Source organism: Rutilus rutilus, assembly GCF_951802725.1.
Source record: "Rutilus rutilus genome assembly, chromosome: 25".
NCBI classification, from domain to species: domain Eukaryota; kingdom Metazoa; phylum Chordata; class Actinopteri; order Cypriniformes; family Leuciscidae; genus Rutilus; species Rutilus rutilus.
In genome coordinates, this window is record NC_140229.1 from 27,008,343 (window position 1) to 27,023,503 (window position 15,161).

Here is a 15,161-nt window from a genome sequence, read left to right on the forward strand (position 1 = left end):
ATGGACCCTGAATGTCAAACTCATTCACGTGTGCGTCTGGGAATGCATGTTTCTTATGTAATCTGCTTACACTGCTGTGGTTTCTCTTGTGCAGACCTCTCCAATATAGAGGTGTGTCAGGGTAAATTAGTGTCTATTCAGGGTTGCTCATAATAAGCTAGTGTAACGCTCTGAACTTCACTAGATCTGATTTCTGTGTCACTCTGATATTTCACACGTACAGTCTGTGAGTATAAAAAGATGTGATGTGTTATTATTGTGTCCAGTTGAACTGTTGCTAATGTTTTTTTTGTTTTCTCTGTAGTAATGTAATATATTTCTTGTGTTTGCATCCACAGTAATGACTTCAGCAAGATGGTTGCAGAAGAGTACCTCACATTCTTCGAGTTTACAGACCAGACATTGGACCAATCGCTCAGGTACTTCTCATGTCATCATGTGGGTGATTCATCATCTGATGTGTGATTGACTGCATGCTTCACTGTTAAGGTGGTGCTCATTAGAAGTGGCTTTTATTTAATACATATTTCCATGTTAGGACTGCTGGATGGTATAACATTATATACCGTCCATCAGTAAAAGTGAGTGCTTCTGATGTTGTGTTGATGCTGTAACTGAAGGCTGGTCACAGTTGCCAAGCAGCGTCTCAACTAATGTGCAGTCATACGGTCCATATCGCTGCTGTTTTGCAATGTCTAGAAATGTGCCTCATCTGGTTAAATGTTTACAGTTTCGTTTTTAACTCAAGTGTTAAATAGTACAAATTAGTTTTTCTCTCAATGACGTCACTGATTACATATAATCACATTACATATATTATAAACTTGGTCCCCCCAAAAAATCTAATCACATGAAGTTTAATTTGTAATATCAAAAATAGGAAAAGTTGTGTAATAAGTAATTAAATTTCCAGCAAAAATGCAATATTGTGATAGATACTGTTATATAAGATTAGTCACACTGCAATGTGATTTATAGAACATAGGTTTCAAAGTTGTGAAAGGAGTATGTGGTGTTTTTGCTGCAATCTTCATTGCTGTTTCAAGATCATCAATCAAGATCATCTAGGCAACCAGGGCTTGACACCCGCCAACCCGCCGAATGTGTGTGTATTTCATCAGTGGAGTTGGCTATATAAAACACTATAATGGATCCGTGCCCGTGCGTCAGGTCTTAAAGCGACAGTAGCTTAAAATACCTGCTGTCAAATTATGAGATAATATAAAAAAATATCTATATGGCCGTTTTTCCCTATGGTGATGTCAATTGTGGCCAGTGAAAATGCTGAGTGGCCAGTAACTTTGGAAAACCAGTATCCACAGTGGCTGGTGAGCAAAAAAGTTCATGCCAAGCCCTGTAAGCAACAAAACAATGAAGATTACTGTGTTGTTTAAAAAAGTCTATTTTTATCATTGTTATAAAGCTACTTTAGGTCACAGTTCAGGAGTTAGTTCAGATAATCAGCCAGTGTTCACAAACTTTTTCATTCATCTGCTTGTGTGGTCCTGGAGCTTTATTTCTGCCCACACACGTCGCTCCTGTTTTCTGCTGTGATTGGGGCACTTTGTGGCTCCACAAACAAGAGGCATCATGCTGGTGTGTCTTGTGATGGTCATGTTATATTGCTGTTTTTCTGTTGCAGATGTTTTCTGAAAGCATTCTCACTAATGGGCGAGACTCAGGAGAGGGAGCGGGTGTTAATTCATTTCTCTAATCGGTACTACCAGTGTAACCCCACCATCATCACTGCACAAGGTACTGCATGTCCACCTCATTCACTCAGTATTTTACATCAGTATGAGAATATGTGGGACAGACGTTCACTTTGTGTTTGTGTCCTGATCACTCAGCTGGAGTTTATTTCACTATATTGACTGTGTGACTGTACATTATGCTGCTTATTGCATGGCTACTTGCCAAATAATACATACATGGATATTGATACGAGTTGAAATGAATAATGCAAGAATAGGAGAGGGTGTTATACCAGGTTAAATGTTAAACAGATATTGATAAAACTGTTTCATTTCAACATTCATGACTGTTTAAGTAAATCTGTGTATAGATTTGTGGTAATTTCTTCTATTGCATTTCCATAAAAATGCCTATATTATGATATATATCGTTATGAACTGTATTTTAAGATACATATATTTGGTAACACTTTAGTTAAGGGTCCAATTCTCTCTATTAACTAGTTGCTTATTATCATGCATATTACTAGGATATTGTCTGTTTATTAGTACTTATAGTACTTATTAGTACCAGCAGCCATGTCACCCTGTAGCCCAAGACTGGTTGCCCACTGAAGCTAAGCAGGGCTGAGCCTGGTTAGTACCTGGATGGGAGACTCCTGAGAAAACCAGGTTGCTGCTGGAAGAGGTGTTAGTGAGGCCAGCAGGGGGTGCTCACCCTGTGGTCTGTGTGGGTCCTAATGCCCCAGTATAGGGACGGGGACACTATACTGTCAAAGAGCACCGTCCTTCGGAAGAGACGTTAAACCGAGGTCCTGACTCTCTGTGGTCATTAAAAATCCCAGTCTTTCGAAAGAGTAGGGCTGTAACCCCGGCATCCTGGCCAAATTTGCCCAGTGGCCACTGTCCATCATGGCCTCCTAATCATCCCCATATACTGATTGGCTTCATCACTGTCTCCTCTCCACCAGTAAGCTGGTTTGTGGTGGGCGTTCTGGCGCAATATGGCTGCCGTCGCATCATCCAAGTGGATGCTGCACATTGGTGGTGGTTGAGGAGATTCCCCCCTTCCATGTATAGCGCTTTGAGTGCAGAGAAAAGCGCTATATAAATGTAATGAATTATTATTATTATTATTATAAAGCACATATTAATGCCTTATTCTGCATGACCATATTCTGCATCCCATAATCCACCCAATACCTAAACTTAACAACTCCCTTACGAACTATTAATAATCAGCAATTAGGAGTTTATTGAAGCAAAAGTCGTAGTTAATAGTTAGTTAATAGTGAGAATTGGACCACAGTGTGAAGTGTGACCACATATTTTTTCTTTCTTATGAGAGAAGAAAGCGAGTGTGGAGTAACACAAAATACATGAAACTAGCACAGCTAATACTGTCTCAGATATTACCTGAGGACTATTTTAGTGTTTAATGTTTTGTCATATAGAATTCGCTCCATATGAAATATTGTGGTTTTGCACAACAGTAGTTTTCTGTTCGATAAGTCAAATCAGTTTAAATCCTCTGTTGACTAACTCTCCATAAAGCATGATTGAGTCGAATCGCTCATTCAGTATCACAGTGTTGCGTTTCTTCCATAGCAACCATCTTAGTAACCGCTATGACCAGTATATGGGTAAAAAGCTAAACCGTCTCCTTGTTGCTAAGACTGTTGCCATGGAAGTGATGTTAGATTTTCTCCTGATGCAGAGATGAATATGTGTGTGTGATATCAGAAGTCATGATAAAAACAATGTTCTCTCTGTTTGACCTGTAAGTGAGTGTGTTGATAATGTTTCATTGATGCTTGCAGATGGAGTTCATTGCCTTACCTGTGCGCTAATGCTGCTCAACACTGACCTTCATGGCCATGTAAGTGACCTCTGACCCTCTGGTAGGGTTGCTCGTATTAACAGCTAAATGAAAAATGACAGTTTGTTTCCTCTTTGCCACAAGCACATGAAATCAGACGCCGTTTGACCTTATCAGCGGATGTAAAGATCCCACTGGAGGAGGATATGTCTGGGTCATATTTACTCAAAAAAAGCTTTTTGGGGAGGGTGCATCAGTGATGTCAGCTTTTTTTATTTATTTAATTATCTGTGATCAAATATTGAAGGTTAAACCTGTCAGATCTGCAGCTGGTTGTAACCACAGGAAGAAAACCAAAAGAAATGATTCGGGTATGTGCCATCAGTAACTACAGTGAAGGAACGAGAAAGTTTCGCACCCCCCACTACTTCCTAAGTGAAATGTGAGGTGCATTGTGGGTACTCTAAGAATAGCTCCTCTCATTGGTCTCCATGGAGTTTGATCATGTGTCTTGGAGTTAGTTTGACACATTCAGTAGGACGCATGTGCCGTGGAGACGCGGAGATCTCATGCCCACGCCGCAGCACTTCTCTAGACGCGTTCGTTTCAAACATTGTTTGATTTCGTGTCATGTGGGTGAATGCAGCTGAAAGTTGCGCAGCCGCGGATCTGTTCAGAAATGTATGCCAGACACCCACACACACATACACGACTGCGCTTGTGGAGGGAAGCGTTGTGCACATCACACAGGTTATATGAGGCAGAGCAGGGAATCTCCTCAAAGCCTGTCCCGGGCCCATTACACCTCTAAAAGACAACGTTTGAAAGATTAAAGAAGATTTTTGTGTTTTTATGCAATATGACTGTTCAGACTGTGGCCACATCGCAAAACATCTGACCTGTATCGGATTTAGTGGCACAAATCTGAATTGAAAAGATCCGATTCCAGGTAGTCTGTGCCGATCACACTGGCCTCGTTTACACTGTCAGTGAAATGTGACGCAATTCCGATTTTTTGCTCATAAGTGACACTAGGGATGCGCGGTATACCGGTACTGCAAAAATACCGGTATATATTATATTTCAAACGGTACAATATCATAATTTTGCTCACTTCGGTATTTGATGCGCTGCTGTTTCGAAGTTCACCGCTAGGCGGCAGTGCGCTACCCAAACTGACGCGGGTCACGCAAAACCGGCAAACGGTGACAACGGAGGAACACGATGGATCAAACAGATGAAGCTCATTCTACACGTCCGAAATTAATAAATAAAGAGAGCAATAGGAGTGAAATATGGCATTACTTTGCCTACAAAAGTAATGAGAAAGGTGAAGCAACAGACCTCAATGCACCACTCCACAAACGCTGCTTTAAATTTGCAACGGGAGGCAACACATCAAATCTGGCTAACGTTGACCACTTGTCACCTGATCATCCTGACTTGTTCAAAGAGTTCAGAGATCGACAGGTGAGTCCATCATTCAACTGATTTAATTTAGACTTTTATTCACAGCGCACATAGAGCTTATCAATTAAATATGACACGGTAAACACGAAAGCTCAAATGTGCTTTCATGACACGCTAGAACCAATGAAGTTTAGTTCTCATAATTTTTTTGCCCTTTCAAACAATCATATATTAATTGAATTTGAATGAATAAAGAGATAAGTGATATTAATTTTAGTATTGGTGATAGTAAAATGAAAGGCATATCTATCACTGCTGCTGTGGCGACATGGATATTACTAATATGAATGTTAGAGTAACACTTTACATTTAAGCTACATTTGTCAACATTCATTAGGTAACCTGACCTGACAGTATTATAGCATTTATTAATCTAGAATAGATCAATCCGTAATTATTATTTAAATATACTAATACATGTTTAGCATGTTAACATTACTTTATGCATTAAACTAATATGAACCCAAACCAAACAGTAATCAAACCAAGATGAATAAATGCTATAAATGTTGATAATTCTCTGTTGATGCATGACAGCTAATGGTTTACATTTCATTTCATTATTCTATTATTATTCTATATTAATCAATTATTATAGATAATATTAACCTATTTTAATTGTATCATTTCAGGTGTCCTTTTCTTTTTTTTCCTTTTTTTTTTAAATCAAAATTTAACCTACTGTAAGTTCCTGACTGGTTTTTATTAATTACATTTTTTTTTTTTACATTTTGATAACTTTTTGTTTGCACATTCGGTGCAGCAGAGTTTCAAGCAGTGTTTTTTAATAAAACTGTTTCAATTCACTTAAATTTTGAGGCTGGTTATTTGTCACCTGTGGTATCGATTTAGTATCGATACCGAGGTATTAGGTTCTGGTACCGTACCGAAACCAAAATTGTGGTATCGAGCCATCCCTAAGTGACACAGATCGGATGTGTTCTATGACTGTGTAAACAGGAAAAAACCGCATGCATTCGGATATATTTCCAGATGGGTTTCAGGCCTCATTCATATGTGGAAATAAATCAGATATAAATCAGATATGTGCCAATGGGACAGTCATGTGAACAGGCAGATTGGATTTTCTGAGGCATTACGTCTCCGCGGTTTAATGATGAGAGCAACCCCGACGCGCTTCTGCAAAGGGACGGATGGCCCGACGAAACGTTGTGTCGTCGTAGGAGAGGAATGTGGACGAACGCTGACACAACATATCAAAGGTTGGCTTGCTCATTCTAAAATTTCGGACCGACTGCTCCTCGTTGAAGCCCGCCACAATATGCTCCCGCCAGTCCTGAGATCTCTCCGCACACAATAACTGAAGCACATGTGGAGGCTGCTATGATGGTCCTTTTCGTCCTCCTCCGCCTCAATCATGGAGATGTTTGGCGAACTTCGCATATATCGCAGAGCTAGCATCAAGCTTATTTCGCATTCGCCCATCTGTGCAAGAACCCCCTTTAAGCATGCGCGATCTTTCAGATAGTATAGCAAGTAGAAACGCATGAATCGGATATGGCTCACAATTGAAAGAACGTGTAAACAGACGGATATAGGCAACAAATCAGAAATGGGCATCAAGACCTGCAGTGTAAACAAAGTCATGCATAGTCAATAAAGTGTGCACTGGCATGACAAAATCAGATCTGAGTCACATATGTGGTAATAAATCAGATGTTTTGCAATGCGACCTCAGTCTGAACATTCATATTGGGATTCATGCGACTTCTACATCACTCTAGAGCAACATTATCACAATTCTGCGCTCATGGGAGTCACTCCAAAGATTTTACACACCGGAAGTTCTTTAGTCACTTGGTTAATATGGAAGAAGGCAGTGAAGTTAGTCAGTGGTCGGACAGTGAGGGAAAACTCTCTCTTTCTCCTCATCCTCGGCTTAGTCCTCCTTATTGCCTGCGCATGAGTTTGTGGACTTCAGCGGCACATCAGCTTATAGATAAGCCCGTAATACTGACTTCAGTCAGCTCAGTGTTTGCTTCCACATTTTCCGGGACTGTGACCTGTTCACACTCCTTTTAAAAATAAAAAGTGAGCAGCCAATCAAAACAAATCAGACCTGAGCAGTTAATCAGAATTGAGCACTACGGCTCGGGGTGTGAGCGTAGCCGTACTGTATTCCTGAAAGCTGTCAGAATGAACTCCAGATGTTTGTTCACTCATGCTCTTCAGAATGAGGATGTGTCCCGTGGCAAACAGCGGCGACATAACTGAAGCCCATTCAAGAAAAGGGTCTTTGGTATTTCCCGACCAAACGTCCTGTTTCAACGTTTTAAATGGTTTTTAAATTAATACTTTTGTTCAGCAAAGAATGATTAAAATTGATTAAAAAACAGTAAAGACTTTTCCATTTGTTATGAAAAATGTCTAAAGAAATAGTTAATTTGAATGGTTTCCACAGAAATATGAATCAGCACATCTGTTTTCAACATTGATAATAATCAGAAATGTTTCTTCATCATCAAATCATCATATTAGAGTGATTTCTGAAAGATCATGTTATGATGCTGAAAATTCAGCTTTGATCACAGAATAAATGACACTTTACTATTTATTCACAGAAAACAGCGTTATTGAATTGTAATAATATTTCACAATATTCCCGATGTAATTCTTGATCACGTAAAGGCAGGCGTGATGAGCATAAGAGAAACAACAGTGTACGTCAATCAGGGATGGAAATTAACTTTTTTGTCCACCGGCCACTGTGGCTGGTCGATTTCAAAATCTACCAGCCACTCAATGTTTTTAACCGACAATGTGTAACTGCATGTGGAAATTAATACTACAAGATCTACAATACTTAAGCAGTTTATTTAATCTCAAGTCTCAATGAAATACTGACATTTTCTCTTTCTCTCTTATATATATATTTCTCTTTTTTTACCTGGATGTGGCATTTGAATGATTCGTGGTCTTTTATGGCTTCCAGTTTTAGGTTTTTAGTCCCAACAATGAAACTAGGGCTGGGCGATATGGACCAAAAGTCAAACCCGATTATTTAGGCTGAATATCGATATACGATATATATCCCAATATTTTTTCCGCAAAGTGAGAGCAAATGTTCAGTCAAAGCCAAATATGACATGTCACAAGTAGTTTTATTGAAACCGGCTATTTCCACACACACTAGTACTGTCCCCCTTTACTTAACATAAATTGTAAGAATATGACTAATAGTAAAGACTAGTACTAATAAATAAACATTAGGCCTATGCTAAAGCTATTAAATAGCAGTCCCAAACTAGTTTTTGTTAATACAATGTTGGTATGAGCCACTAGAATCATTTAAAAATATAAAAAAATAACACAAAGAAAAATAAAGTGCCATTTTGGGGTTAATATGGAAACAACAGTTACCATGGTGAATACACAATATTAACAATAACTGTTAATGAACCATGGAAACTGCTCCTGGTGAATAGAATGAAAATCATCCCTGCATTACTTTTATTTTGTGTAATTTACAACGTAACGGCGTTGCATGCTCGTAGTTTATTTTGCACTTTATATAGCCTACAGTGAGGCGATACACAGCGCGCGCCGCCGCATTTGCGCGTGCAATTGAAGAGTGTGCACTCCGTGCACAGGATAACGGCTGACGTGACAGGACAAGAAAGTCCGTTTTTCTGAGGTGAAAGACTTTATTTCAGCGTACACTTATGTCCTCTAAAAGTGTCCGCCGTCTGTGTGAAACAGTATATTTTTATTTACCCGCCACGGTGGCCGGTAGGTGAAGCGAGTTTACCCGCCACAACACAAAATCACCCGCATTTGGCTGGTGGCGGGTGCTAATTTCCATCCCTGACGTCAATACAGGAAAACAAAACCGCACTCATCAAGCCATATCATGTACATCTCTTTTTATTAGGGCATTGTTTGTGACAGGACAATTAACTGCATTTTCCCATAATGCAATTTCATTACACTTACTGTAAAACATAATGGAACTAATCCTTTATAAGAACAGTGTTTTTTAGGAACAGAAATATCATTAGGTATAACAAATGCTAACATGATTCATTCAGAATGAAATAAAATATGAGATGGTCCTTTCCTGCATTACAGTAATGAGAATTAAACCATTTGCCTTGTATTTATGAGTATAATATATATGGTTACTGGGCAAGACTCAAATGTTTCTTTTAAGAATGATTTATTGTCCTTGCAACATAGCGACTTTGCTGATGTTGTGATCTGTGTGCATTGCAGATCCATGTCAGATCACACAGAAAGAGAGCAATAGCTGTTAAAGTGATGGATGACGCGATGAAATTCGCGACGAAACCGCCGAGCGAGATCTTGTGGAGTCGTGTTTGGAAGCAGCCTGTGTCTCTCTTTGATTTCTCGTGCCAGTCTGAACATTTGTCAGTGCCATCCACCTACAATCTCGGCTGGTGCTGGCAGGAACAGTGAAGTCAGTGGAACAAACACCGGCTGCGCTTTATTTTAGAAGGCAAGCGGCCGCTCCTGCAGTCTTTCTCATGGCTTTATAAAAGCAGCAATCTGAGAAATGAAGGTTCAGACAGAGTAATTGTAGACGTGCTTGTCTAATAGCAGCAGTCAGTGAAGAGCCTAAAGCCACCGCAGATCTCACGGCTGGTCGCAGGATTGTTCATATTGTTCTCTGCTTGTGGTTGGTTTGATGGTTGTGAAAATGGTTTGGTGCTTATTTATTTTCCACATCTATTTTTGTGCTTTTGCTTTCTCACTAAACACGTTTCTCACGTATTGTAGAAAGTCTGCGTTCACACAGCAGCAGAATGCGGTTGTCAGTCCTGTATTTGAGTCTTTAATACGGTTACGTTCACACACAGTTCAGATATTTATGGGAATGACAGCCGCTTTCTATAACCGAACTCACACCTGGAAATATTCAGGACTGACAACAGCATTCTAGGAGAACCCGCGCTGTGTGAACAGAACCGGACTGACATCTGGTTTCTGTCAGTATTCTAGACGCTACTGTAAGTCGCTGTTTGAACGGGACATTTTGGCTGCGTTCACACTGTCAGTCCAAATCAGATTATTTGTGTATGCGATTGGAATCTGATCTAAAATGATTGATGTCCACACTGTGTATCGAAACTGTTCAGATCTGATTTGTGTCCATGCAGCTCTTTAGTTTTCGGAAATATCTGCATTGGTTTCTGTGGCATTGACATTGCGTTGGTAGGAATACGTCAAAAACAACAACAACAAACATGGAGGGGTTTGCAATAGAGATGAGATGTTGTCTTATTTAAATTTTACAACATGGAAATGTGTATCTGTGCACTGGACTGTGTCTTCTGAGTCGCATCAGAACCGGAGGAGGCTGGTATGAGCGGCTTTATTCTGTGCTGTCGTCTCCGCCGGTCTTAAAACATGTCTCCGTTATATTGGCATTTTCTGCTGTTTAACACTTTCCAGCAACACAACCTTGTGTCTGCAGTGACTTTCAGCAGTTTCCTATAACAACGCCTGGCGTTTATGTTTTACGTGGCGTGAGAAAGTTACATAAACCACACAAAATCCGATCAGAGAGAGATCAGACTGAAACAGATCTCCAGAAATGCAATTTGAATAGGATTTCAAACCACATATGAAGTTCACATCATCCACATATGGATGTAGCCTGAAACAGATTTCATGTGATTTCTTTAACTGTTCACACTAGCTCATTCTGATCAGATTTCAAGCGGACATGCACAAAAATCAGATTTGGACTGACAGTCTGAACGTATAGCCTTTTAGAGACTCACACCTGTAAGTAAAAGCAGTGCTCAATCCCAAGAACATAGATACTTTTCATTGGATAGTTAATGCTCTAACCTTATGCAAACCGTTTTAGTGATTCAATGAATAGTTACATTTTATTATTAAATGTTTTATATAAAAAGATTTGTACACGAAATGTATGTACACAAACTGTAAAAAGAGCAAATATTCATAGACCCATCAGTAATGGCTCATTAGTGAGCAATTACACAGTACAGCTGAATTATATTATGTTATTAGATCAGATCAGTTCCGGCGCTGTAATTGATATTCTTAATCCTGTGCCTGATGTTAAAGACGTCGCCTCCTCCAGCAGAGTTTGATCCACTGCATCAGTCTGTGAATTATCACATGAGCTTGGCATTATATGATCTCAGACATTCATTTATAAATCACCCTTTGCTTTGCATCCATCAAGTTACACATGTGGAGAGAAAGCAGTCAAATAATATGAAGTTATTTATTGAATTAGCCAAAAAGAGGCCTATATTTGGGGTCTATATTTTTCTCTTAATGTTTTTGAAAGAAGTCTCTACTGCTCACCGAGGCTGCGTTTATTTGATCAAGCATAAATTATGAAAATTGTTTTAAAACAGCTGTTTTCTATGTGAATATATATATGTGTGTGTGTGTGTGTGTGTGTGTGTATATATATATATATAGTAAAGTGTAATTTATTTCTGTGATCAAAGCTGAATTTTCAGCATCATTACTCCAGTCTTCAGTGTCACATGATCCTTCAGAAATCACTCTAATATGATGATTTGATGCTCAAGAAACATTTATGATTATTATCAGTGTTGAAACCAGCTGTGCTGCCTCATATTTTTAAGGAAACCGTGATGCTTCGTTCAGAATTCATTGATGAATATAAAGTTATAGAAAAAGAATAGAATTAATTTGAAATAGAAATAGTTTATAACATGATGTTATTTGTATTGTCACTTTGATCAGTTTAATAGATCTGATATAATAGTATTAATTTATTTTTCTTTTTTAAATCTTACGCTAGTGTGTTCAATATATAAACTGTTTTGGATTGAACTTCCAGCAAAGACAACTACATAGTGATAAATACTGTGATATAAGATCTCATCCCAGCAGTGAATATGGCTCCTTATTTTCATACCAGCTTCTCCTGAGTCTGTAAATGTGATGAGAAAGCAGGACTGGCTGATTCACTGGGATTGAGTGCATTAGAGATCTGCTCCGGTCACGTCCGGGTTACATCAGGGAGATGCAGTGCCATCCTGTCCCATTAACAGCCCAATAAATGTTTCTCATGCCCCACAGAATATTGGGAAGAAGATGACATGCCAGGAATTCATCAATAACCTGGAAGGACTGAACGGAGGACAAGATTTCCCCCGGGAGCTGCTGAAGGTAAGACTCGAGCTCTTCTCCCAGCATTCCTCTGTGAGATCACGTGTGAAAGGATGCATTACATTGAAAATGGAAATCAGCTTCTCCAGGTCCGTGACGCCCGGTGATATTCCAGAGCACACAATGCCGTCCACTTTCCCCTGTGTTCAGAAGATCATCTGATCCTTACTAATCAATCACCATCAACCTGATGTTTGTACACATGATACAAGTTCAGGACAAAAGCGCTCTTGACTTGGATTCATTAGTAATGGATGCTGTTATTGGAGACCGACAGGGGCGTTTGGAGGCTTTAACTAATGCAGCAGGATGGTTAAAAGTGAAAACTAAAGTGAAAATACAAATATATCTTGTGGAAATGCTGAATGCAATGCTGTGCGATATCAAACTTTTGTGGCTAGAAGCGTCTGCGTTTACAATAAGACAGAACAGGATAGAGAGAGCAGGAGAGGATTTATTTGTTTTTCCTCTTTATATGGAGTTAATAGTTTATGTAAATGTTCCGATGTTGAGTTGTGATCGTAAGTGACGCTCACACAGATTTAAATGTATGCATTTGGCAGGTGCTAATCGAAAGCTTTCGACATTACGTTGTTGTTTGAGCTACAGGAACAACAAAAGTTGCAGTAGATCAACAAAAATCAGTACAAACTGTTATTAAACCATATTAAATAAAAACGATTTACAAGCTTTTTAAAGAAAAAAACAATGCCCTGAATTTAATTATAATCCACAAATATAACTTGTAATTTATTAAATGCATAGGAGGGTTAAACACAAGCTGGCTTAAACAGTCATGTAGAATTGAGAAGCCCTTGTTATTAGCGACACCGGTGGCCGTTGAGTGAACTGCAGCCAGCAGCGTATTGCTCATGAGACTGAGCGTGATTCAAGACCCTGATATACTCTCTGCGGAGGTCTTTCTCATTCTTTGCTTAAAGTCAAGTCAAGTCAAGTCATTTTCATTTATATAGCGCTCTTAACAATGTAGATTGTCTCAAAGCAGCTTTACAGAGATAAATGTATAATTTAACGTAAGATTGTTTTGGCTTTATAGCGGTTCTTTAATAAAGTTATTTTCCAGCTAAAGTTAGTTTTGATTGATTCGCTTCCGTCGCAACGATCATTTGTTTTTAAATTAGGGCCGCCAAGACGACACCATTCTCTCTACACAGACTTTAAACGCGAACCTGTGAGAAACGCTGATGGCGTTCAGATGCGCATTAAGAACGGGTTCTATAGTTATGTGCGTTTGAATATATGTGTGCAGGTTTGGAATTCCCTACAAACCAAACCTAAACAAATTACTGGTGTTTCCTTATAGTTTTGATTCAGAATTTTATTTTATTTTATCAATTCGGGGTAGATACGCAAATTGAGTTTTCCCGACGACGCGTTATCTGTAGAGTGGGAAAGGGATCCTCCATAGGGAGAGACTAGTTGGCACTTCAGCACTGCGTTGACATCGGGTCCAGGCGAAGGTCCTTCATCAGATCTGGAAACGGCCTGGATCCGGCAGGCTGCGGGAAAACCTTGGGATAAACAAAGACACTAAAATTAGCGTAGATGCCATTCTTCTCATGATGTAACAAGTACATCAGGATTTATGGGAAGTGTTCCCGGTTCCAGCTGACCTAATCTATGCAGCCTAACATTGAATTATAGAAGTCTATAATGTATTATGTGAACGCTATGTCAAAGAGATGTGTCTTTAATCTAGATTTGAACTGACAGAGTGTGTCTGCTTCCCGGACAATGGTAGGAAGACTGTTCCAAAGTTTTGGTGCTAAATAGGAAAAGGATCTACCGCCAGCAGTTGATTTTGATATTCTAGGTATTATCAACTGGCCGGAATTTTGAGATCGCAATAGACGTGAAGGAGTATAATGCGTTAAGAGCTCGCTCAAGTACTGCGGAGCTAAACCATTTAGTGCTTTGTAAGTGATCAGCAATATTTTAAAATTGATGCGATGTTTAATAGGGAGCCAGTGCAGTTTTGACAGAACCGGGCTAATATGCTCATACTTCCTGGTTCTGGTAAGAACTCGAGCTGCTGCGTTTTGAACTAGCTGTAGTTTGTTTATTAAGCGTGCAGTAAAGTAAAAGAATTTAGAAATACCTCTACAGCGATATACTGTTAACAACATCCCGACGCCGTCAACTCTGCTGAGAGCGACGTGTAGATGAACGTGTGAATGTGTGCTGTGTGCTTTCATCAATAACAGAATAAACACAACAAAAATGACAGTGGTGAGAAAACATCAGTTCAGAAAGCATCTGATCATAGCGATGAGGATATGTCTGCTCCAGCTCTGAGATTCACCGGCATCATGTCGACAGATGAGGTCATTCAGACTACACTGTGATGATAGTTTGAGTATAAAGTATAATTAAGACTGTAGACTATATAGATCTGGCTACGTGAGACTATAGTTTGAATCAATTCCTTTTCTTTGCATGACACATTACAGTACAGAACGGCTCGTTCTGCATTATCCTGAACATCAGCTTTCAGTTCATGTGTCACTGAAGGGAAGAGAGGCTCTCAGGAGATTAAACATCACATCCTTTACATTTTCCCGAAGCCTTCACATAAATATCAGTCTACAGGCTTTCATACACAACCTAGGAAGTCGGGGAAGGTCGTTTTTTTTTTTTTTTTTTTGCCAGAGGATGCTTAGATATTGCCACTTATTTCGGCACATGGTCAGAATATTGGCATGAGCAAGTAAAACATGTAGGGGTTTAGTTTGAGCTAGAGCTGAAATTTGATAAGCAGATTTATGCTGTGGTTAAGAGTTGCTTTTTCCAGATTAGGTAAAGCCTATTTAGAAAAGGTCATTAATGCCTTTGTTCGGTCTCGCCTTGTTTTGTATGTGGGGTCCTGTCAGACCACTATATCACGCTTGCAATTAGACCAGACTGCTGAGAGAAGTCATCATATTTCTCCTGTTTTAGCTTCTCTCAGGGATTCCTGGATAAAATATGAAACTCTGCTGTATATTTTTAAAGCA

At 39.3% G+C, this 15,161-nt stretch overlaps 1 protein-coding gene across 5 annotated transcripts in view; it reads left to right on the forward strand.

The window, feature by feature from the left end:
- psd3l (pleckstrin and Sec7 domain containing 3, like) overlaps window positions 1-15,161 on the forward strand; it is a 126,458-nt gene that overhangs the window by 61,241 nt on the left and 50,056 nt on the right. For all 5 annotated transcript variants that reach the window (XM_084401477.1, XM_084401478.1, XM_084401479.1 and 2 more), the window contains 4 exons: window positions 339-419; window positions 1,643-1,755; window positions 3,515-3,573; window positions 12,058-12,147. In XM_084401477.1, the coding sequence (XP_084257603.1) occupies window positions 339-419; window positions 1,643-1,755; window positions 3,515-3,573; window positions 12,058-12,147 (343 nt within the window). The remainder of the gene's footprint in view (window positions 1-338; window positions 420-1,642; window positions 1,756-3,514; window positions 3,574-12,057; window positions 12,148-15,161) is intronic.